The sequence below is a fragment of the Equus quagga genome, chromosome 7, assembly GCF_021613505.1.
Source record: "Equus quagga isolate Etosha38 chromosome 7, UCLA_HA_Equagga_1.0, whole genome shotgun sequence".
Taxonomy (NCBI): Eukaryota; Metazoa; Chordata; class Mammalia; order Perissodactyla; family Equidae; genus Equus; species Equus quagga.
In genome coordinates this window covers 69,100,067-69,124,906 of record NC_060273.1, presented here as the reverse complement: position 1 = coordinate 69,124,906, position 24,840 = coordinate 69,100,067, and the positions used below count along the sequence as shown (strand labels likewise).

General features: G+C 46.7%; 1 protein-coding gene across 5 annotated transcripts in view; it reads right to left on the bottom strand.

The window, feature by feature from the left end:
• Nucleotides 1–24,840, bottom strand: part of CCDC69 (coiled-coil domain containing 69) — a 49,461-nt gene that overhangs the window by 4,897 nt on the left and 19,724 nt on the right. For 3 of the 5 annotated variants that reach the window (XR_006889416.1, XM_046667187.1, XM_046667188.1), the window contains exons 5-8: nt 17,282–17,355; nt 16,155–16,256; nt 15,546–15,665; nt 14,547–14,644 (exon numbers count right to left, since the gene is read on the bottom strand). Coding sequence is in view for 4 of the 5 variants with exons in the window: in XM_046667187.1 (XP_046523143.1) it covers nt 14,547–14,644; nt 15,546–15,665; nt 16,155–16,256; nt 17,282–17,355 (394 nt within the window). In the remaining variant the exon portion in view is untranslated. Of the gene's footprint in view, nt 1–11,546; nt 13,773–14,250; nt 14,382–14,546; nt 14,645–15,545; nt 15,666–16,154; nt 16,257–17,281; nt 17,356–24,840 lie in introns of those variants that run through there. The other 2 variants (XM_046667185.1, XM_046667186.1) reach the window with 2 other exon arrangements.

Here is a 24,840-nt window from a genome sequence, read left to right as displayed (position 1 = left end):
GACAGAAGAAATCCTGATTCCTCCGCTCACTGGCAGGACTTGATAAAATGAAGTCTCTAAATGTATATAAATGTTTGGCCTGGAGCCTAGCACATAAACACTGAATACGCGGTAGCAATATTATTCTAATTTTAGAGACCCCGAGTTCATCATACCAAGATTACACTGTTCTAAGTGTCTGAGTGTTTATTTCTAGGTTCTTTGACTCTAAGGGTCTATGATTCTGCTCACAAAGATCAACCGTTTTCAGGCTCCCCCAGGGGCACAGCCTGAAGGATTCTGGCCCAGGACTCGCTAGTAGACAGATCCCCGGGAGATCCCGAGGCCCCAGTGAGACACTGCCTCCGTCCCTCTGCTTCCAACCGTCCCAGGAAGAGGGTGGGGCTGTCTTAGAACAGCACTGGAGAGGGGGTGTCGTCCCACACTTCTCTTCCAGATGCTGCCTGGACATCGGCAATCTTGCCGCTTGGTGCTGTCACACGCTCCTTAGGGAGCCTCTGATGGAAGGGGAAGGGCAGGCACCTTCCTGGTGAGGAGGCGGCAGTTTAGCAAAGGGCTGATGGTTGAGATTGGAGGGTTTACTTGAAGGAGAGGAGTCGGAGGATGGGGGATACTGGAGGCGACGTGATCTCAGACATTTAGAACATGGGCGCTGAGAAAGACCCTTGAGAGCCCCTCTGGTCCAGGGATTTAAAAACTATGTTCTGAGGAATTAATTCCATTGCTCTAACTGCCTGCCTTGGGGTGAGGGGGAGAGTGTGTGTGTGTGGGGTTGGGTAGTAATTGAGAGGCTGGATGGGTGGGTTTCCAGCCCCTCCTTCAACCAGAACAACCCTATTATTATTATTATTTTTTTTTTTTTGAGGAAGATTAGCCCTGAGGTAACATCTGCTGCCAATCCTCCTCTTTTTGCTGAGGAAGACTGGCCCTGAGCTAACATCCATGCCCATCTTCCTCTACTTTATATGTGAGATGCCTACCACAGCATGGCTTGACAAGCAGTGCCATGTCTGCACCCCGGATCACCGAAGCAGAACGTGCGAGCTTAAACCACTGCACCACCAGGTGGGCCCCTCTGTTGTTATTGTTTTTAACATTGGCCTTTCAACATTTCAAGAAAGGGTTCTGCTATCTACAATCTATCTACGGATTGGTTTGTTTCTAAACTTGAAAATCTCTGGTTTAGTCCAACTTCTTCATTTGGAGATGTGAAAACTGAGACCCAGAGACAGCAAGAGGTAACATGAGGATCTCTCCTATTTGGTGACCTTGGGCAAACTACAGAACTTATATGACACTTGGTTTCCTCATCTGTAAACTGGGGACACCAGTGAGAGCTTCCTGGTAAGGTCTTGTGAGTGTTGAATGAAGTAATTCATGGAGAGCACTTTGCACAGCGCCTGGGTGCCCAGTACTTTTTAGTTAGGATCATCACCATCATCCTCAGACCCCGAAGTCAAACTTGATGTCTTCCTTAAGTTTGCCTAGGTGACTCGTTGGCTTGGAAAATGCAGGAGCTCCAAAGCTGTGGACGTCTTGTGATGGTTTCACGGAGCCCCTTCCCCCACGGCGGGCTGCCACTCATCCTGGGTGGTGGAACCTCTGCTAATGAAGATGTGTGTGTGGCCACCCCACCATCAGGGCTTGTGTGGGCCCCGTCAGAACCCCGCCGGCTCAGCCCCAGCTCTGGGAGCCACTCTAACCCTGCCCTTGGTGGGATTTCAAGTCCAGACCAAACAGGAAGACCCGAATAAGATTCCAGACCCAGAATCCAGTCTTCCTCCAGCCACCTGCTCTGACAACAGCCTCTCAATTAGGGCAATCAAAGAACCAGCAAAAACTCCTGGCCGCTCTCTCATTTTGCCCTCTGATTGGCTTGCTTCTGCTTCAAGGCCTCTATCCATGGAAGTTTGGCTATCAAAACATTAGCTTTATATTTGGATTTTTAAGATTATATTATTTGTGGTCAGCAGAATAACGTGCTCCTAAAGATGTCCGCATCCTGATCCCCAGACCCTTACATGGCAAAGAGGAGTTAAGCCTGCAGATGGAGTTAAAGTTGCTAATCAACTGACCTTAAAATAGGGAGAGTATTCTAGATTCTTCATTCAAGTGGGCCCAATGTAATCACAAGGGTCCTTGAAAGCGGAAGAGGGACTCAGACAAGAGAACCAGAGAGGTGGTCCAACATGGCTGACTCTGACGATGGAGAAATGGGGCCATAAGCCAAGGAATATGGGCAGCCTCTAGAAGCTGGAAAAGACAAGGAAACAGATTTTCCAAAAGCCTCCAGAAGGAGTACAGCCCCGACACCTTGATTTTAGCCCAGTGAGGCCTATTTCAGACTTCTGACCTCCAGAACTGTAAGAGAATGAACTTGTGTCGTTTCAAGTCCCTAAGTTTGTGGCAATTTGTTACAGCCACAATAGGAAACTAACCTCCTACTCGTGATGACAACTATTTATTGAGCTTCTAGTCTATGCCAGGCCCTGCGCTCAGTGCTGCACGCACCTCATCTCATTTCACACGCACAACAGTCCTGCAAGGCAGGTGTTCTTGTTCCCATTTCCTAAATTAAGAAAATGGGGCTCAGGGAAGTTAAATGACTTGGCCAAGGTCACACAGCTGGTTTGTAGGGGAGCAAAAATACCAACCCCAGCACCACTGGCTCTACAGTCCCTGTTCCATCGGCTCCCTCGGGTTCACCACTGCAGTGGCCTAGATACCTCCTCAGAAAATATTTGTTGTTAGACGTTAGACTTCAGTGTTCCAGGTCACCTAGTTAGTATGTTGAACGCAGCTGTTCTCTTTGAGGCTTAGTTTCTCAACCTTTAAAAGGGGTAGTAATGCCTGCTGGGTGTTCTTTTGGGGTTGTGGCAGGGATGAAACCAGAATCTGTGTGGGAGAATTCTCTGTGAACTGTTAAGTGCTCTCCCCATGTAAGAAATTCAGAATAAACTTCCCTCAAACTACCAAAACTTCCCCAAACCATTGTGACACCCTTTCCCTTCAAGGCCAGGCGTGGCCCCCTAGATAGACATCCTTACTAGGGACATTTTACATTATCTAAAATAAGGGAAAAAAATATATGTTTGTCTCTTCCCCCAGTTCCTGACACAGGGCTCCTACAACCTTATAATTTTCTAAGTGATAAGAGCACTGGGAATGTCTTTTGTTCTAATGTTTGGTCTTTGACCCTGTTTCTGACAGAAAGCTCCTAAATCTCTTGGAATTTCCAGGGTGATAGGAGTGTCTTTTGTTCTTATGGGGTGACTCTTGGTGGGCTCCTGGATAGCTTCAAGATGGGGGCTGGTCACCAGAAAGACCAAGCCATGATTAGAAGGTTGGAACTTCCAGCCCCACCTCCCATCCTCTGGGAAGGGGAGAGGGGCTGGAGATTAGTGTTAATGATGGAGCATGCCTATGCGATGAAGCCTCCATAAATATCCCAAGGGTATGGGATTTGGAGAGCTTCCAGGTTGGTGAACACGTGGAGGTGCTGGGAGAGTGGGGCACGTGGAGAGGGCATGGAATCTCCACACCCCTTCCACATACCTTGCCCTTGTGTATCTCTTCCATCTGGATGTTCATCTGTGTCCTTTATCATATCCTTTTATAATGAATTGGCAAGTCTAAGTGTTTCCCTGAGTTCTGTGAACCATGCTAACAAATTATCAAACCCCAGGAAGGGATCATGGGGACCCTGATTTATAGCCAGTTGGTCAGAAGCACAGGTGACAACCTGGGACTTGAGGTTGGCATGTGAAAGTAGGTGGGGCAGTCTTAAGCTGTGGGTCTGATGCTCTCTCCAGGTAGGTAGTGTCAGAATTGAGTTAAATTGTAGGACACCCAGCTGGTGTCACAGACAATTGCTTGGTGTGGGCAACACCCCCCCCCCCCCCCCCCACATTTGGTGTTGGAAGTGTGAGTGTGGTAGGAGTGTGAGAGTAAAGAAGAAACACAGGAGTGTAGTTTTTTTCTTAACAATTATAAAAACCAGAGGACTCAGGTGTGAAAGTGGTGGTTTGGATCCTTTCTTTCTTTTGCTGTTTTGTTTTGTTTTTGTCCTTTGGGTACCTGTGTGTGTTCGTGATGGTGGTTTGGCACCATAAAAAGGACACTTGCTAAACTTTTTCTATTACTGCTGTCCACATGCTGTTCCAGCTCCCTGGCCCTGATTGGCCCCTGACAGCCCCACCAATGATGGGGTGACCCAGGGCTTTTGTAACATGGTGGTTTAAGAAGATGTATGTGATGTTGTGTGTACAACAGATTAGAGGTAAGAAGACCAGTTGACAACTACAGTGATAATCTGGATGTGATCTGATCAGGGCATGGACTGAGTGGTGTTATCAGTGGGGACAGAGAGAAAAGGATGAATCAGGGAACTATTAGGAAGGAAAAGAAAGAGCCTCAGGACTTGGTGCAAATCGTACAACCGTCTCTGTACAAAGAGGAGATTGGGGGCTGGGGTCGCAGGCAGGCACATGGAATGATTCTGCTGCTTCTTCCACAGCGAAGAAAAATTAGGTCAGTGGTAAAAGTTGAAGATACTGGGTCAACACCTGAAAGGACTTTCTAGCAGTCAGAGCCATTCGGCCCTGAGATGGGCTGCTGGTGGAATTACCGTGGGCTCTGGAGTCAGGCTGACCTGGGTGTGAGTTCCAGGTCTCCTGGTCCTTGGCAGAGGACCTTGGGAAGGTCAGCCTCTGTGAGCCCCAAGTTCCTCATCTGTAAAATCAGAATAATATTTACTTTGCAGTCATGAAGAAGACGAAATAAGAAAATGTATATGAAGGGGCTAATACTATTCCAGAAACACTGTAGGCTGCATCAGCGGTAGCTATTGGTATAATTAAGTGTCAGGTTCCCCATCACTAAGCATACCTAACTGGGGATTAAGTGACCTTTTTTGGAGCATGCTCCAGAGGGTTTGGCAATATTGGTGACAACTTGGATAAGAAAATGTATTTGGTCCCTTCCATAGCCCAATGGCAATTCCACCTCTAAGGAATTTATTCTAAATAAGCAATCTGATTAATGATACATGCACAAGATGATTATTCCAAAATCGTTTGCCTAAGAATGTGAAAAACTCAAATACCCAACAATGAAGAAATAAATCATGATACATCCCTATCACGAAATACCATGCAAGTCACTAAAAATGTTGGTGCACATGTGTTTGTTGACATGGAATGATAATCTCAACATATTACTAAGTGAAAATGCAGACTATTAAAAATATGTAGCATATTGTTCCATTTTCTTTTTTAACAAAATATTTATTTAAAACATTTACATTAAAAAGTCTTGGGAAGATATACTTCAAATATCCATGGTAGTTATCTCTGGATGGTTAAGTCTTGGGGCAAATTTAATCCTTTTTTTGGTTTGTCTGTATTTTATCATTTTTCTCTAATAAGAATTACTTGTGTAGTAGTAACAAGCATAAATGGTAACAGAGCTCTGTCACCAGCTGGGGCGAGGGAAGGATAGAATTTGAGGTGAATGGTGAAGGCTGGTGACCCCAGAGCACCCTGTCTTCTCGGCAGCTGAAACCCAGGAGTGTGGCAGAACCCCAAAGCCTCAGAAGAAGAGGGGCCTCAAAGCAGCCAGCCCCGGTGAGGTGAAGCTCCCCGGAGCCCCAAGTAGGAGAAAGCCCACATTAGACCAGAACCAGAAGTTCCTGCAGATCAAGACGCCCGTGGAGGCCGCAGCCCCTCCACCCTGGCCCTGGTGTTAGGGAGGGCCCGTTTCTGGAAGGTGGGAGACTCGCTGAGCCTGCACTGCCGGGGAACCCCGGGAGCTGCACCGCGAGGGGAAGGTGGTCCGCTGGAGGGTGCCTGCGTACGGAGAAGAGGAGGGCCAGGGACGCCTGGGGAATCGAGTGGAGGAACTCGCATGACTGTCGGAATGGGGCCAGGGGTGGGTCGGAGGATGTCGGGCAGCGGTTTACAAGCACTTGGATAACTGTTTTTATAGGGGTTAAAACGGCTCAGAACCCACACTGGGCATCCCGTTACTACAACTACAGGCACCTAAAAGAAACAGTAAAATGGGCTCACAAGACCCGTCAGATGCATAGTGTTTAACAGAACGGGAGACAAGACTTCCCACAATCCTGAGATGTCAATTCTGGGGCCAGCAAACAGCGCCTGTAGGCAGAAAGGCGGCAGTGGTAAGGCGAAGGAGGCTGACAGTCCCACCCGTCTGTGCTTGGATGTCAGGCTGGAGACCACCCTTCCCTCAGGGACACCATCATAGGAAAGCTAGAAATCAAGGCAAAGTTGACCCCGCCAGCATTACCCAACCCAGTCCAGAAGAGAATCTGGAGGAGGCTGGGATGGAAGACTGGGTTCGGGACATTTGTCCACCCTCTTTCAACTCAGCGTCTTAAAATGAGACTTCTTGGGGCTCTGCCTCCTTTGGCGGTGAGGTGCTTAGAGGACGTTTGCTGGCCTGGACAAAGGGACACCAGGAAGGAGCCAAGGAGGGCAAAGGAATTTGGGGGATTCCATTTGCAACACGTGGGTAAGGTCAATGGGGAGTGGATGGACCAATTAGAAACTGCGCCTGAAGCCAGTGAGCCAATCAGAAAATGTGGGTGGGGCCAATACAAATACTGAACCGCCAGTAGGGGCAAGGGCGAAAGACTGGGTGGATGGGGTGACGAAATTTGGGGAGGAGGACTGTCCCCCGAACAAACGCTGCCCACCAGGCGTCTCGGGCCACCCCTGTCTCCTGCCGGCCCCGCCCCCACGACTGTCTTTCAAAATCAAGCACTTCAGCCGGCACAGTCAGCGGCAGCTGGTCAACACCACGGCCGGAATACAGGGAAATACAGACGCTGGGCTCGGCGCTGCCAGGACGGCGCGTGCGCAGAAGGCGAGGCTCAAGAAAGACCATCTTCACAGGCGCCCTAGAGCCAGCTTCTCCAAGAACCTCGGACAGGAAAGTCCTCCAAACATAACCGTCTTAAGTCTGTCCCCTTAGACCCACCTGTTAAATTAGGGGATTGCGCTAGGGGTTCTCCAAGATCCTTCTTGTGCCATTCTGGGGTTCTATGGCTAGTTCCATGTGGAATTGAGGAGTCACAGAGTCCAATTTTGTCCAACGGAGGAAATAGATAACCCTTCGAGACTCAGCAGTGTCTCCCTCACTCAAATCCAACCATAACAGTAATGACTGACCAGCGGACAGGTTATTGACCCTATCTGTGTCCCCGGGGAGCCTGTTAACGACACAGATTCTTGGCCCCCACGCCCATTAAGTCTGGATAGAGTGTGGAAACCTGGAATGCCAATAAGTCCTGCAGGTGATGCCCGTCTTCAGGAAGATCTGGGAACCGGTAGCCAGTGCCTCTCAACTCTGGCTGCACATTAGGGTCCCCTGAGACCAACCCCGAGTAAGGGTCTGATCTACCTCGTCTGGGGGTGGTGCCCAGAAGCTGGGTATTTTAAAAGCACCTCGGATGCTTCTCATGTTCAGCCAAAGTTAACCATTGCATTTGTCTCGACTCTAGAGCCTCTTCACCCAATACAGAAGCCACTCAACGGATGTGGCTATTTAAATCTAAATTAGTTAAAATTAAAGAAAGTTTAAGAGTCCGTTCCTCAGTCGCCCGAGCTACATTTGAAGTGCCCTATAGCCACAGGTGGCTAGTGGTTGCCTATTGCATAACACAGTTACAAAACATTTCCATCGTTACAGAAAGTTCTCCGGGACAGCGCTGTTCTGGAAAGCCGGCCCCCAGATAATTCCTACTCACAGCACCATTGTGCACCCAAGAATCTGACCTGAGATTGTGTTGCTAAAAGTCCTTTGAAGGAGTTTGAAGAAGGTTTGCCTCCCACAGGCCTGGCGCCTCATCTCCAGTATCATTTGCTTCTTATCAGCTCTGTGAAGGAGGCCAGAACGGGATTATTGCTCCTGCTTGACTTATAAGAACCAAGGCTCAGAGGAAGAAAGTGATTTAAGATCCCACAGCTAGTGGGTGTCTGGACTGGAATCAAACCAGAAATCTCTACTGCTAGTTCACGCTTCCTGTAATATTTTTCATCTAGAAGGGCTCTTTGAGACCAAGCAGTCTGAACCCCCTCATTGTACAAATGAAGATACTAAAGATCAGAGAGGGAAAAAGATTTAAGACGCACAGCAAACTAATGACAAAGCTGGAACTAGCAGGTTGGTCTTCAGCCCTCAGTCAAGGACCCCTTAGAGAGAGGAAAGAGAATGGAGATGGGCAGGAAAACTGGGATTTCAAGTCCCCACAAGGGACCTCATGCTCATGGGTGGTGGTAGAGCATCAGGAAGCAAGAAATCTGTCCCAAGTTCATTCTCTCTCCCTCCTTCCCAGACCCAGAGGAACTCTTTGTCCCCACAGAGGATTATTATGAGGTGGTGCAGCTGTGCAGCCATCAGCCAGTCCTGCTTCCCAGCCAGGTGAGCAACTCTCTGGTCCAGGTGACACTGCACAGGGAGTTCCTCCTTGAGGAGGTCCCAGTGGATGGGATGGACATCTCCTTTGATGAGGAGAAGGGCTTCACCATCCACTGGTCCCAAGCTTCCTTGGCTGGCTCCTTCTGCTTGGCCAGCCTAGGCATCAGGAGACAAATCTCTGCCATGTATGTGCTGATCTACATTAACTGTGTGTGAGCCTAGGGTTCTGGGTGGGTAAGGAAGGGGAGGATATGGGGATAGATCCTCTGTTGAGAATTTCAGGGTTGGGTTCTGTGGATTATGGAGCTCTAAACAAGCTTTCAACAACACTCCATGTATTCACTCATCTTGTCCAGATAGCCAGCCAACCAGCCATCAAGCTAGCCTGCATTGGTTCAACTGTTCTATCTATCTACAGATTCTCACTTAAGTCAAACTATTCCATTTGTCCCTCCTCCATCAAATCAACCATTCCATTCAACAATCCTCCATCAAATCAACCATTCCATTCAACGATCCTCCATCAAACCAACCATTTCATTCAATAATCCTCCATTGAATCAACCATTCCATTCAACAATCTTCCATCAAATCATTCCATTCACCCATCCTTCATCAGATAAGCTGTTCCATTATCCACCCACCCTCTATTAATTCATTATACCCATTCACACCTCCTCTATCAATTCAACCACCTCAACCATTCATCCCCTATCAATTCAACCAGTCCACCCATTCATTCCATTCAACCATTTGAACAATCAATTCAACGTTTGTCTCCATTTCTCTCCCTTCTTCTTCATGGCAGACCCATCTTCCTCCTCCAAACCCACCATCCAAACTTCAGCAATATCAGTTCAAATGGGAGAGAATTTCAATGTGACCTGCACAGTTCTGGGTGAGCCAGAGATTGCTGTGGACTTCAGTTGGGAATATCCAGGGCAGAAGGTAAGCAGAGGGTGAGAGGAGGCTGCGTGTATGTGTGTATGTGGTGGTGTTGGGTTGGGGCAGGGATGTGGGAGTGAAGGATGAGGATGAGGACCAGGCGCGATCATGGCAGAGTGGAACCACTGCTTGACTGGGAATCTGATGAACCTGGACTCTAGTCACAACCCCACACTGCTTCTCCAAGTGGCTTTGGGCAGTCACTTCCCTTTTCTGTTCCTCAGTTTCCTCCTTTGTCAGATAGAGCAATTTCTCAGGTTACTGTATAAAAATGTATAACTTGATCTTTGTTAATTTATGCAACAATAATTATTGAGCACCCACCACATGCCAGACACTGTACCAGGTGCTGAGACTACAATGATGAGTCAAAAGAGAGATGGATTCTGCTTTCTGCAAGTTTACAGACTAAATGGGGAAGAGGAAGCAGGAAATGAACAAATATGATCATCTAAAGAATAGGTGCTGCATTGCAATAAAACAGGGCCACGGGATAGGGTCTGCTTATGATAGAGGGGTCAAAGGTGACATTCAAGCTGAGACCAGACTGGCCTAAATGGGCCTTGGGCAAGTGCTCAGGCCCTATGGTTGGGGGTGTGTGTGATGGGAGATGGGGCAAATGCATTAGCAACTGTTTCCCAGGCATCTCCTTCAGGCCCAGACCTTTCCAAGGTGTCACTGGAGAGGTGGTCATAGTGATGTTCTTTCCTCTCAAAGAACTTACCCCTTAACCCTCAAACATCTGGAGAGCAGCTGTGCCAAATAGTAGGCTACCAACACTGACGACTTTAGGAATTCTTAAAAGGGCTTCCTGGAAGAGCTAGAATTTGACATGAGCCTTGGAGGAAGGGCTGGGCTCAGCAAAGACATGATGATGGTGAGGCCTCAGGAGGGAGAAAGAGTGGGAATCATTCTCCCACTTATCAAAGGTGGAAATTTAGACCCCAGAAAGGGAAAAGAACATGCAGGTGCTTGGGAGACGCTGACTTCGCTACACCAGCATTTCCTCAAACGTTCCTTGGAGTGGTAGAATACCACCCCCTCCCACTAAAAAAAAGTGTTCTTAGGAAAACACTGCTCCTTATAACCATCACCTGCCTTGGAGATTCAAAATGCACATGCACACGTGACAGACTCAGTGGTCTGAGTTTCCCCAGTTTAACTTTGCTTGACAGTGTTTCCCAAACAATTTTGGTAACGGAATCCCACTTTCTCCTCCTTCGGGGAGGGAGCACCCGTTAACATCCCCACAGAACTGGAGGGCCCCACAACCCGCACTAGAGGTGCTGCTCCGGGCTGGGTGACCTCTTGCATCTCCTTGAGCAGGGCAGGAGACACCCGCTTCTCCCCAGGGACTTGAGAAGCTGCACGTCTTCCACAAAGACGCTGGCCTTTCAGGTGCTCTGACACGGAGGTGTGACCCTGGGCAAGTCACTTCCCCTCTCCCTGAAGGGATACACGGTGCCTCTTACCTGCCTGGTGGTGACTGAGTCCAAGATGGCACCTGGCGCAGCAGAGGGACAGTTATTTTTTGTCCCTGCAGCTGGGCAAACCCCTCTATGTCAATGAGGGCCGACATGAGGCATTGGGAGGGCCAGGTGCAGCGGAAGGCAGGGAGCACCTTGCAGGTGGAAGAGGCCCGGGCCTGGGACGAGAGTGTCTGCACCTGCAGGGCCACCAACCTTTGGGGCAGGGGCACCACCACCACCTGTGTCTACTTAACCCCAAGCCCTCATGTCTCTCTTCCCCCTTCTTGGCTCCTTCCCTGGCTGCAGGCATCTGCGTGTGCCAGCAGTGGGCGGAAACAAGGGTAGGTGACTGTGTGAACCTTGATGCTAAGGGCGTGCCCCACAGAGCAGAAAGAGCCTTCCCCTTCACCCCTCACACTCTGCCAGCCCATCACTGCTTTCACTCCTTGCTTCAACCTCACAGCCTCACTCCAGGCTCTGACCTCCAAGCCAGCCTTCACTCCAACCCCAGGCCCCACTCCGAGTCCAGGAAAAGCCAGGGCACTGGGTGCCGGTACATGAGTAGGGAGCCCAGAACCGCTGGTGAGTCACCTAGGTCCCAGGACTTATTCCTCCAGGATCCCTGCCCCGAGTGGAGATCCTCAGTGAGGACCCAGGTGCTCCCTCTCCCAGGAAAACTCGGAGGCCAAGTAAATAGGATACCGCGTGTTAATTTTAGTTTCCGTGTCTTGTCTGCCCCAGGGTGGGGCTGTGACCACAGTTTATCTCCTCATATCCACCACAGGCTACACGAGGGAAACCCCACTCCCCATTGCCCCTTCTCCAGCCTGGCCCCTCTCAATTAAAACAATGCCTTCTAAAGTGCATTCTGCAGCTTCAAGGGCTCCAGTTGGGGTAGAAACTTGGTCAAAGAAGTTTAGGAATTGCTGGACGCTTTGCTTCCTTCTTGGGGATTTGCAGCGCACATGAGCTTATTAAAGCTTCTGAGAAGGCCTGCATTTTGCAGATCTGTTTAACATGACTGAACCTAGAATTTCCCAAATCACTTGCCCACTGATTCTTTTCTTGGTCATGCTTATTAATGTTCAATGAACCAGTGTGTCCCAGACAGGCTTTGGGAAAAGTTGCATGAAGAAGGACATGTGCACTTCACTCCAGAGCTGTCCCCAGGGCTCCTGGATAACCTGTTTGCCCCGGGCCAGAGAGTCAGAGTCACATCTGAACTCCTAGAACTAGGAATGGATGAGGACCAGACCTGGACTCGGGGGAATGAAGAGGGCAGTCTGGGATGACGGAGGAAACCTCGGTTCTATGACTGACTTCCTGAGTGCAGGTCCAGGGCCTGCAGCTGGGGGACCTCAGACAAGGCCCTTTGATCTTAGCTAAAGAGGGATAAGACCCTGTTTCAAGGATCTTATGCAGATCAGGGGAGGGCGGTGTAGGTGACAGCACTGCATTAAAATGCTCTGTGCAGGGGTGGGGTGCAGAGTGGGGGGGTGATGGGGAGCGTTGGTGGTCTGGGGGTGGGGCGGTTACTATTATAGTCTCCTGCTGACCCAAAGCTTCCTGAGAACAATCTTAAATCCACGGACAGTCAGGGCTGGACAGGCCTGCTGAGGTGCCTTCCTCTAGCCACCCCTTTGCACTGATGCGGAAGCTGAGGGCCGGGCTCTATGGGCCACGGTCAGGGGTGGTAAAAGGAATTAAGGTGGAGAGCAGGAGTAAGAGAGACTGGAAGTGGGTGGGGGGCAGGTAGAGGGAGGAGGAAAAGACTAAGTCACAGGTCTGACCTTCCCAGAGCCTGGGAGAAAGGAAAAACAGGGCAAGATGAGACCTGGATGACAGATGAGGTCCTAGTCCTGGCTCTGCGGGTCGTCCTCCCACCTGGGTTTCCTCGTCTGCACAGGGATGATGGTCCAGCTCTGGCTGGTGAGTACTCAGACCCACGAGGTGGCACGGAGACTGAGGGATCAGGAGAGCTGGAGAGTGAGCCCTGTCTGGTCAAGGAGGAGCAGCTCTGGCCGTCACCCCTGGACTGACCAGACTCTGGGATGGGCAGCAGGGGCATGCCCAACGGCCTGCCCAGCCCCTGCCTTGGCTGGGTGGGCTCCCTGGCACTGCCAGCTCCAAGGGCTTCCAGTGACCCCGTTACCTTTCCCAGTTTGATTCACAGGGTTTGGCCCACTTCCTCCCTTGTCCCCCAGCCCCTACTCTGACCTTCAGGCAATCCTAGAATGGGACCCTGAAATGACCAAGTGTTCAGTTCCCCCAACCATTTTAGAGGAGCGGTAAACTGAGGCAGAGAGAAGGCCAGGGCAGAAGTGGGAACATCTAGGGAAGTTGATGAGTCAGCTGGTGAGTTGGCAGCACAGCTGACAAATTAGGACCAGGGGATTGTCCCCTCTTTGTCAGATGGCCAAAGTGGCACAGGCTGCCCCTGGGAAAAGCCTCAACACTTCCCCAATTGGATGGAGGGAAGGGGGAGGGAGGAAAGGACTCCTCTTGCTTGTTCCCTGGGCCAACTCAAGGGAAGGCGCTTCTGGGGGCCTCCAAAGCCCCCTGGGTGATTCTACGCGGCCTGAGCCCCCAGGGCTCAGTGGGCACACACCCTGGCTCCCCATCTCACTCCTGCCCTCGTCCCCTCCTGGGTAAAGGAGAGGCTCCTGCGTCTTCTCTGGAAAGTCCTCGAGAGGGAGCTTGACCACAGGCATCAATCACAGTGGGCCTCGACCCTGAGCCTATGTGGCAAGGAAGGAGACCTCTGTGGGGGTGACAGAGGCCAGGGGGAAGGTGGGGGAGGCATCAGCCCCAAGGACCCGGTACAGCAGCTCCTCCTTCTCCTGCTGGAGCTGTCGCCGTAACTGAGACTCCTTCTCCAGGGCCTCGCGGGCGAGAAGCAGGTCCTCCGAGAGCTGCCTGTGGATGCAGACACAGCCCAGGGTTGCCTATTGGGGACAGCCTCCTGGGGCCTCCAGCGACGGCAGGGACTGACCCATTCTCCTAGGAAGGCTTCCTCAGATGGCCCACCCGCCTGCCCTAGGGTCCCCCTCACCCATCATTTGCCTGTACCCCAGAGGCAGTTCAGTCTATGGACCAAAGAGTGTGGCCCACATGGGCAGATGGTTCTGGGTTCAAATATGCTCTACCACTTAGCTGTGTTAACCCTGGACAAGTTATTCACTCTTGCCAAATTTCCATTTCTTCTGAATTTTGTAAACTCATAAAATGGGAATGATAATAATAGGATCCAGCTCTTTGAGTAATTATAAAGATGAGATGAGATAATATGTATTCAATAAATTATATCTGACACATGATCTTAGCTCTCATTTACCAAGCCCTCAGAACCGATTCATTCATTCGTGAACATTTATTCATTTGTTAGGCCTCTTGAACTGTAAGTTTCCTGTTCCTTCTTCCTGGACTGGGCTTTCCCATAAGGCCCATTCAGGCAGGACAGGGACAAACAGATGCTAATCAGGGCCTTGAGACAGGTTTCTGGGCAGAGCTGGTCCCTTCGGATTGCTGACTCCCAAGGAAAGAGGAGCAACGTTCCCCAGACAGGCCGGGGCCCAAGTGTCAATCCACCCCCCAGGCTTCTCTGAGGCTCTCCCAAATGGAGATTTTGGCAAAAATGGGGGGGGGGGGGGGGAACAGGGGGGGGGGGGGGGGGGGGGCCTGGACAGCTACCTTGACACAACCATCTGATTGCGGCCCCGGACGTGGAGGTCCTCATTCTCCTGTTGCAGGGTGGTGATCTTCTCCTCCAACATCAGGTTTTTTTCTTTCTGTAACAAACCAGAAGGAGCTCAAAAAGCCACCAAATTCATGTGGCACAATGCGTGCCATCACCTCCCTCTTATCTGTGGTCACTGAAAACGCTGATTCATTCAAGACCAGATGCTACATTTCATGAAGCAATAAGATTGCTTTAAAAAATACAACTAAGGAGTGAACATAGGGCTGCCAATTTTTAATTTTGCCACATGAGAACGTTAAAAAAAGAATATAACCACTACCGTTTAATATCTCCCTCAGTTCATAAGAGAAAGGATATTTTTGGTTCTCCAAAAGGCGGAAGATATAATCTCTATAAATAAAATTAAATGTCTGTTACGCTATTCCACAAAAACGGCTGAACAAAATTTATAGGGAACATCTAAGATGGTCTGATTAAAACACAGGTCGTGTGGTGACCACGAGGCCAGGGAGATTTCTTCCAGAGCAACGTAATCTGTTTGGATTTAGCCCTAGGGTTCCCAAGGCCTCCCTTCTCCTGGGGACCAAGCCACCTGTGTCCTCAATGCCCACCACTCCCCAGGCCTGTCCTTGCTGACTCTGGCGTCCCACATCTGTCTGATTTTTTAGCCTTGCCTCCTTCCTCAGCCCCTGCCTGACATGTGACATCTGCCAGCCCCTCTGATTAGCCAGGCTTCCTGCCCCAGTATCACCCAAGTTACAGCATAAGGAGTAGTCAAGAAAAGCACAGGACCCAGATGAGAAGGGGCCACGACTTGACCCAGACAGGCCACAGGCTGGTCTCAAGGGCCAGCATGGGTGGCAGGTCAAAGCTGGTGTGGACCAAGCTGCAGCCTTCTCAAAGTACCTTCCCTCTGCACATATTACAGAAGAAATGCCCGGAAAGCAGAGCACGGAGGTTGCATCCCCCAGCCGCCTCCACCCACATACCACTGTTTCCATGAGGATCAGCCGCTTGTCTAGCTCATGAATACGCTCGTTCTTCATCTCGATGACAAAATGCAAGCTCTCCAGCTCCTGCTCCCAGAACTGGCTGGGGCTCCCATGATCCTAGGCAGGGACATAGAGTGACCTCATCAGAACAGCAGGCGGAGGGGCATGGGCTACCTCCCTCCTCCCCTTTCTGCCTCCAGCTCACAGTTTGACTTACACAAGTCACCTCCCTCTCTTGGCCCATGGTGAGTTCTTAATATGCTTTATCTCATTCTACCCTAATAACAGCTCTTGAGGCATGTGCTAGTGCCATCACAGGCAAGGACACAGTGGTTCAGACAGGTTAAGTCACATGTGCCCAGTGGTAGGTTTGCTCTTTGCACCTACTTCTCTCTGAACCCAGAGCCTGAGCACTTTACTATCCCATATGCCTCTCTCTGAGCCTTCTTTCCCCCTCAGTGACATGGGGACCCTGTTTCTTCTAGGCCGGTAAGAGTATCAGGTCTGAACCCTGTCGTTGAAGAGGGCCTGGCCTTTCCTGTTGCCCAGACCCTAACCTCCTTGGAGGTTCAAGAAGGAAAGACCCCCAGATGTACTGCCACCTACCTGGATGTGCTTCTTATAGTCTCGGCTCAGAATGGACTCCTCTACTCTCTTCATCTTGGCCTGGAAGGCCTCCAGCTGGGAGGTCAGTCCGTCAATGGTCTCCTGGAGAATGAGGCGGGAAGATGATCACAGCCTGGTGCATAACGACTGCAGGTGGACATCTCCACGTCCCAGAGAGGGATCAATTTGGGGTTCTTCAGTCTGTCTTTACCCTAGCCTACCCGACTACGCGGGCTTAAACTACTCCAATCCCTGCTGGAAACATACCAGCCTCACTCTGGTTATAAAGTTGAATGACTCTCCACATCCTTGGGGACAATGTCCTGGTACTCAAGACCTGTGTTAGCTTGGCATTCAAAGCACATCCAGACGAAGCTCGATGCACTTTCTCAGTCTCATCTCTCACTGCTCCCCTTACGCCCCTTCTCCTGCAGCCAAACACCACATCACTCCTCCAACTGCACGGTGCATTCTTGTCTCCATCCTCTTCCCCCGCCAAGAATTTCCTCCATCTAACCTGGCCCATTACTTTTAGGAAAGAGTGCAACCTCCCAATAGGGTTCCCAGGCTCCCACCATTCGGCTCTTGTCTATCTCTCCAGCCTCCCTCTGCCACCCATATTCTATACCCTACACATCTTGGACTTCTTTCAGTTCCATATTTTTTCTGCTTCCCTCCATGCCTTTAAACACACTGCTTTTCTGCCTAAGGCACCTTCCTACTCTTTTGCATCTGAAGAATTGCAACAACCCATCCTCCAGGTTCCAGCTTAGATCTCACTCCCTCTAGGAAATCCCTGACCAGCCAAATAGGGTCAGATGTTTTTTCCATACTTCCACAGGTCCCTGTGCATCCACCCACCAGTCTCATCACACAGTGGCACCCGGCCCGTGAGGTCTCCGAGATCCTCCCAACAGTCCTTGGAAAAACAGGCCATCCCTGATCTCAAACCAAGTCCTCTTGAGCCTGGTCACCACATCAAGGGGCCTGGACACACGGAAGACAATTGCCTCTGTCCCTCACAGCCAGGTGGAGGCCATCGGCTTTGGCTGCTTTGGGCTCCATGCTGCTTTCCTGCAGGTCCTCCCCTCCTCTCTTAGAGAGGGACGTGGCCCAACCCCGCTCACCTGCAGGGCCGCCTTGGCCTCGTGGAAGGAGTGAGTAAGGGCTTCTTTCTCCTGCTCATAGGAGGCCCGGAGGACTGTAGGGAAAGGAGACCTCTGTGAGCTCAGACACCCAGACCCTTCACCCTAAAGCTTTCCAGCAGACCCCATGTGGGCCAGAGAGCCCAGGTGACCACCAGGGGCCAACAGGGGCCAAGAATCTGGGAATGCTCTTGTTCATCCCTCTATCTCATGGGCTTGGGGCTGTGCCAGAAATATAGTAGATATTTAATAAAAGCTCCTGGAAATGGAAACAAATTATATCAGGGAGGAACTACCAGATTGTGAGTGCCACCCACACCTCACTGAGGCTAAGATCCAAAGCTCCTGCAGCAAGCTTGCTCATCTCAGACCACAGCATGCCGTGGAAAATGCGTAGGGTCAATGTTGTGTAAGCTAGCTTAGGCAAATTATGACATCATTAAATCATTAGTTGTCGAACCATGGCACAAAGCTGCCATAAGTACATTTGATTTGGGGCCAGGAAATCTACGTGGTCCTGATTCCGCTTCTTTAACACTGAGCGGAAACCTTGAGGAGATCATTTGAAATATCTAAAAGTCCTGTTGCCTCAATGTGAGATGGGTCGATAAGCCCGGCTTATCTCTAAGGGGTGAGAAAAGGACATGCAAGGGCTTCCCAGGCTGGGCCGTGCTGTATAGAGCTGGACCTGTCATTCCCCAAATCAACACAGTTATATCTTTCATCCCACCTCCTCTACAAAGTTCCTTTTGGAAAATTCCAACCTTGTCTCAGCTGAAAGACGACAACAGGGAAATGACCAATCGATCGTTGGGAAGGGAAATAGGACAGAGAGAACAGGCAAGGAAAGCTTAATACAGCCAAAGGACCAGGTTTATAGGGGGTCTGTATCACAGTGGGCACTGACACAGAGAAAAGAATGTTCAGTAATATAAATGTGATAGAGCTGTCAAAAACTGATAAGATCAGCTATATAAAAATTACTTAGGGGCCAGCCCCATGGCCAAGTGGTTAAGTCTGCACACTCAGCTTTGGCAGCCCAGGGTTTCGCCAGTTCGAATCCTGAGCGTGGACATGGCACTGCTCATCGGGCCATGCTGAGGCGGCATCCTGCATGACACAACTAGAGGGATCCACAACTAAAAATACACAACTATTGTACTGGGGTGCTTTGGGAGAAAAAGGAAAAATAAAATCTTAAAAAAATTACTTAATTTTTAAAAATTACAGGCCTAATTTGCCTAATTAATTTGCCTATCAAGACAGGTGCTGATTCCAGGAAGATGGAGAAAGCACACGCCATCCACTCTGTCCTACTGAATGTAGCTATAAAAACTGGACAGAATGAAAAGAGCGGCTGTTTTCAGACTCTGAAAAGTAAATGGTAGCAGGCAGACTGGGCAAGAAGACCAGAATTCAAAGTACCACTGAACCCATAGATTTAAACAAGACCCAGAATCTCATGTATTCAAATATTCAAAATGTCTAGGATATAATACAAAATTGCTCAGCATATGAATCCAAAATGGCACAGCATACAAATCCAAAATTGCTCAACATGCAATCCTGAATACTCAGCACACAAAGAAGCAGGAAAATCTCAACTGCCTGAGAAAAGACATTCAACAGATGCCAACACTGAGATGCCACAGATTTTGGAATTATTAACAGAGACTTTAAGACAGCTATTATAAAAATACTCCATGAAGTAAGGGTGGACACTAGAAGAGAATGGAAAAATAGAAAGTCTTAGCAAATATATAGAAGATATTAAGAAGAGCCAAAAGGAAATTTAAAACTAAAAAATACAATACATGAAAAAAAAAAACCTCACTGGGTGGGGTCAATAACAAATACGATGACATAGGAAAGAGCTGGTGAACTTGAAGATAGATCAAGAGAAATGATCCAATCTGAGCAGAGAGAAAAAATAATGGAAAAAAATGAACAGAGCCTCAGGGACCTATAAGACAATTCCAAAATGTCCAACATTTATGTCATCAGAGTCTCAGAAAGTGAAGAGAAAGAGTGTAGGGCAGAAAAACTATTTGAAGAAAGATGGTTGAATGCTTCTCAAATTTGGCAAAACATAAATTTACAGATCAATGAATCCCAAACAAAATAAACCCAAAGAAATCCACACCCAGACACATCATTTCTGAAAACTAATGACAAAGAAAAAATCTAGAACAGATCCAGAGAAAAATTATGCATTATTTAGAGGAAACAACAGTTTGAATGACTGTGGATTTCTGATTAGAAACCTTGAAGACTAGAAGGAATGAGAACATGTTAAAACTGCTGAAATAAAAGAACTGTAAATCCAGAATTCTATATATAGTGAAAATATCCTTCAAGAAAGAAGGTGAAATAAAGACATTCTCAGATGAAGGAACACTAAAGAAACTCATCACCAGCAGAGCTTCTGTCAAAGAATTGCTCAAGGAAATTCTTCAGACAGAAAGCAAATGGTACCAGAGGGAAACTTGGAACTTAAGGATTGTAGGAAGAGCAACAGAACTGGGAGATGCCCAGGTAAATATAATAGGCTATCCTCCTTCCCTTGAGCTCTTTGAAACATGATTGATGGTTAAAGGCAAAAAGTATAATGTTGTCTGATGGGGTATTCAATGTATGTAGATGTAATAATAAGATGAGAACAATCAAAAGGGGGGAGGATAGAGGGACCTACATGATGGTAAGGTTTCTACATTCCACTTGGAGTGGTAGAATATTAATGCTAAGTAGATGTTACGTACAGTGTAATTCTGAGAGCAATCCCTAAATATATATATATTCACACACACAAAGAGATATACTAAAAGAGACAATAGACAAGTTAAAATGGAATGCTAAATAATGTTCAAATACTCAAAAAGAAAGAAGGAAAGGAAAAATGGAAGACAAACAGAAAAAATACCAAAATGACAGACCTAAATTCAACATATCGGTAACAACATTAAATTAAATGGTCCAAACACACCAAATAAAAGAGAATGTCAGAATGGATTTTAAAAACCCAAACTATGTGCTTTTTACAAGAAACCCACACTAAATATATGTCACAGGTAGGTTAAAAGTAAAAGGGTGGAAAAGCAACTTTAATCAAAAGCTATAGCAGCTACATTAATTTCAAAGGAAAAACACTTAAGAATATGGAAGATGATCAGGGATAAAGAAGGACATTACATAATGGTAAAGGGATCAATTCTCCAAGAAGATATAACAATCCTAAATGTTTATACACCTAAGAATGGTTCTTCAAAATGTATGAACTCAAAACTGACAGAACTGAAGGGAAAAATAGACAAATACACAATTATAGTTGCAGGCTTCAACACTCCTCAGTATTCAGTAGAAAAAGTAAGCAGAAAATCAGTAAGAATGTAGAAGGACTGAACAAGACCATCTACCAACTTGATTCAATTGATTCATTTATAAAATACAACCTAATGATAGCAGAATACACATTCGTTTCAAGTGCACATGAAACATTCATGAGATAGACCATATCCTGAGTCATAAAGCAAGCCTTAATAAATTATAAAAGGAGTAAAATATAAACCACAATCTCTGACCATAATGGAATCAACCTGGAAATCAGCAATAGGAAGAGAACTGGAAAATCTCCAAACACTTAGAAAGAAATATACTTTTAAAGATTCAATGAGGGGCTGGCCCCCATGGCCGAGTGGTTAAGTTTGCACACTCCACTGCAGGCGGCCCAGTGTTTCGTTGGTTCAAGTCCTGGGTGCGGACATGGCACTGCTCATCAAACCACGCTGAGGCAGCATCCCATATGCCACAACTAGAAGGACCCACAATGAAGAATATACAACTATGTACTGAGGGGCTGTGGGGAGAAAAAGGAAAAAAATAAAATCTTTAAATATTCAATGAGCCAAAGAGGAAGTCTCAAGGAAAATCAGAAAATATTTTGTACTGAACAAAAGTGAAAATGTAAAACATGAATTTGGGGCATGCAGATAATGCAGTGCTTAGGGGGAAATTTATAGCATTAAGCGCTTATGTTAGAAAAGCAGAAAGGTGGCAAATCAATCATCTAAGCTTCTAGTTTAAGAAATCAGAAAGAGAAGGGCTAACTAAACATAATTAAGCAAGCAGAAGGAAGGAAATAAGAAATAACAGAAATCAATGAGATTGAAAATGGAAAGAAAGGAAAAAAACTAATGAAACCGAAAGCTGGTTCTTAGAAAGGATTAATAGAATTAATAAACCTCAAGCAGGACTGACCAAAAAAAAACATTAAAAAATAAAAATGAAAAAGAGAGAACACACAAATTACCAATATCAGGAACTTAACACAGAGATATTTACAACAATAGTAGGGACCACTACGAACAATTCTATGCACATGAACTTGACAACTTAGTTGAAACGTATCAATTCCTGAAAAACTAAAAAATACTGAAACTCACCCCAGGTAAAATACATAACCTGAACATTCCTATAGCTATTAAAGAATCTGAACTTGTACTTAAATAATTTCTGGAAAAGAAATATCCAAGCACAGATGGTTTCACTGGCAAATTCTACTGAAAATTTAAAAATGATGTAATACCAACTCTATATAATCTCTTCCAGATCTAGAAGAGGAAGGGACATTTCCCAGCTCAGTCCATGAGGCAAGCTTTACCCTGATACTAAAAGCAGACAGAGGGTACAGACCAATATCCCTCATGAACATAGACACAAACGTCCTCAGTAAATTATTAGCAAATCAAATCAGCAAAATATAAAAAGAATAATATACCATGATCAAGTGGGATTTATGCCAGGAATGCAAGGCTAGTTCAATATTTGGAACTCAAATCACTGTAATCCACCATATTAACAGTCTAGGGAAGAAAAATCACATGATTATATGGGTCACAGATCTAAATGTAAAACTCAAACCATGAAGTTTTGGAAGACAACATAGAAGATCTTTGTTACCTGGGGTTCAGTAAAGAGTTTTTAGACATGACACCAAAAGCATAATCAATAAAAGAAAAAACAATAAATTGGAATTTATCAAAATTGAAAGCTTTGCTTTGTGAATAACATTGTTAAGAGAATGAAAAAAAAAACCTAGACTAGGAGAAAATATTTGCAAATACAAAGGACTTGTATACAAAATATATAAAGATCTCTCAAAATTCAGCAGTAAGAACAAATAAGCTAATTAAAATGGGCAAAAGATTTGAACAGACATTTGACCAGAGGATATACACACAGCAAAGCACAAGAAAAGATGTTCAACATTAGTCATTATTGAAATGCAAATTAAACCCACAATGAGATATCACAGGACACCTATTAGAACAGCGAAAATTAAAAATATTGACAAGTGTTAGCAAGAAAGAATAGTGGAGCTCATACATTGCTAATGGGAACATGAAATGATGGTCACTCAGGAAAATAGTTTAGCCATTTCTCATAAAACTGAACACACATTTATGATATGACCTGTCAATCCCACTCCTATGTATTTACCCAAGAGAAACGGAAATGATGTCCACACAAACACCTGTACATGAATGTTTAGAAGAGCTCTATTCATTATCGCTTCCAGCTGGAAACAATCCAAATGTCCCACAACGAGTGAATGAGTAAACAATGGAACACAACTCAGCAATGAAAAAGAACAACTGTCGATACACGCAACAATGTGGATGAATCTCAAAGACACCATGATGAGTGAAAGAGGCTGATATCAAATTCATACTGTAGGGGCGGGCCCCAAGGCCGGGTGGTTAAGTTCGTGCACTCCACTTCGGCAGCCCAGGGTTTCACGGGTTCGGATCCTGGGCGTGGACATGGCACGGCTCGTCAGGCCATGCTGAGGTGGCGTCCCACATAGCACAATCAGAAGGACCACAACTACAATATGCAACTAGGTACTGGGGGGCTTTGGAGAGAAGAAGGAAAAAAAAAGATTGGCAATGGATGTTAGCTCAGGTGCCAATCTTTAAAAAAAAGCCCAAAACATACTGTATTATTTTGTTTATACAAAAGCCTTGAAAAGAAAACTATAGCCATGGAGAACATATCAGTGGCTGCCAGGGGTTGGGGTCGGGGAGGATGTGAGTACCGAAGGGCAGCCTGAGAGAGTGTTTTGGGGGTGATGGGATATTTTGTATCCAATTACGGGGATGGTTACATTAATCTATACATGTGTTAGGATTTATGGAACTGCACACCAACAAAAGTCAATTTTACTGTATGATAATTTAAAAAAGAGAAACAAATGTAGAAAATAAAAGACAACAAAGGGTCATCAAATGTGAAAAACCACCACTACCTTCTCCCAGTTATCTGTGTACTTCCCCCAAACAAATAAAAATCCTACATATTTCCCCCATGCTATGCTTTTATTCATTCATTTCATATATGCTAATGTAGCACCTAATATGTGCCAAGCAATTTAAAAATAACTATAAAAAATAAAAAATAGAAAAATAAAAATAACTGTGGAAGAAGTCCGACTGATCGAAACAAGACAGGCAGTTCCTTCTCTTCTGGGGTTTTTACAACAGGAAATTTTTCTTATCCATATATTAATAATGCTGAAAATAATATCAAAGTGACGCTTGGAGAACAAAGCTGTTTTCCCCAAATAGCCTTGTGAGGTAGAGAAGGTGGAGTTTAGAGACAGAAACTGAACTGAGGTTGAATGACAGGCCCAGTGTCACAGGGTGTATTAGCATTAAAATGCAGCTCCACACATTCCCAGGGCAAGGGCCTCAATTCCATTTCAGAACATTTTGTGCTAATGTTGCAATATGTTTCAAGAATCTTAAAATTGTTCAGACCTCTGTTCTAGTTATTCCATTTCTGGGAATCCAAGGACATAATGTGAAATGTGGGCACATCTTTATGCAAAAGACATTTAGTGCAGTGTTATTTACAGTAGTTAAAATCTTGATGCCTAGACTCACGAGAAATAACGAAAACCATGTATGCAATGGTCTAGTCCTTATAAACATTTTAGTAGCAGCACAATTACTTGGAAATATGTTTGACACAATGTTAAATGAAAGAACAGGATACAAAGTTTCACATATAAAATCATCTTAATTGTATTTGTGTGTGTGTGTGGTGTGTGTGTGTATGTGTGAGGAAGATTGGCCCTGAGCTAACATCTGTTGCCGATCCTCCTCTTTTTGCTTGAGGAAGATTGTCGCTGAGCTAACACCTGTGCCAATCCTCCTCTGCTTTACGTGGGATGCCGCCGCAGCGTGACTTGATGAGTGGGCTAGGTCCGTGCCTGGGATCTGAACCTGCAAACTCCGGGCCACTGAAGCGGCGTGTATGGACTTAACCACTATGCCACGGGGCTGGCCCCTTAACTGTATTTTTAAAAGATAAATAATTCTGGGGAAAGGGCCTGCAAATACTGATGGTTAAAGGAAAAATTGGTAAAACATTTTCTAGGTCAATTTCAGTAGCATCAAAAATATACATAACCTTCTCCAAAGAAGATATACGAATGGCCAAGAAGCATGTGAAAAGATGCTCAGCAAAATTAGTCATTAGGG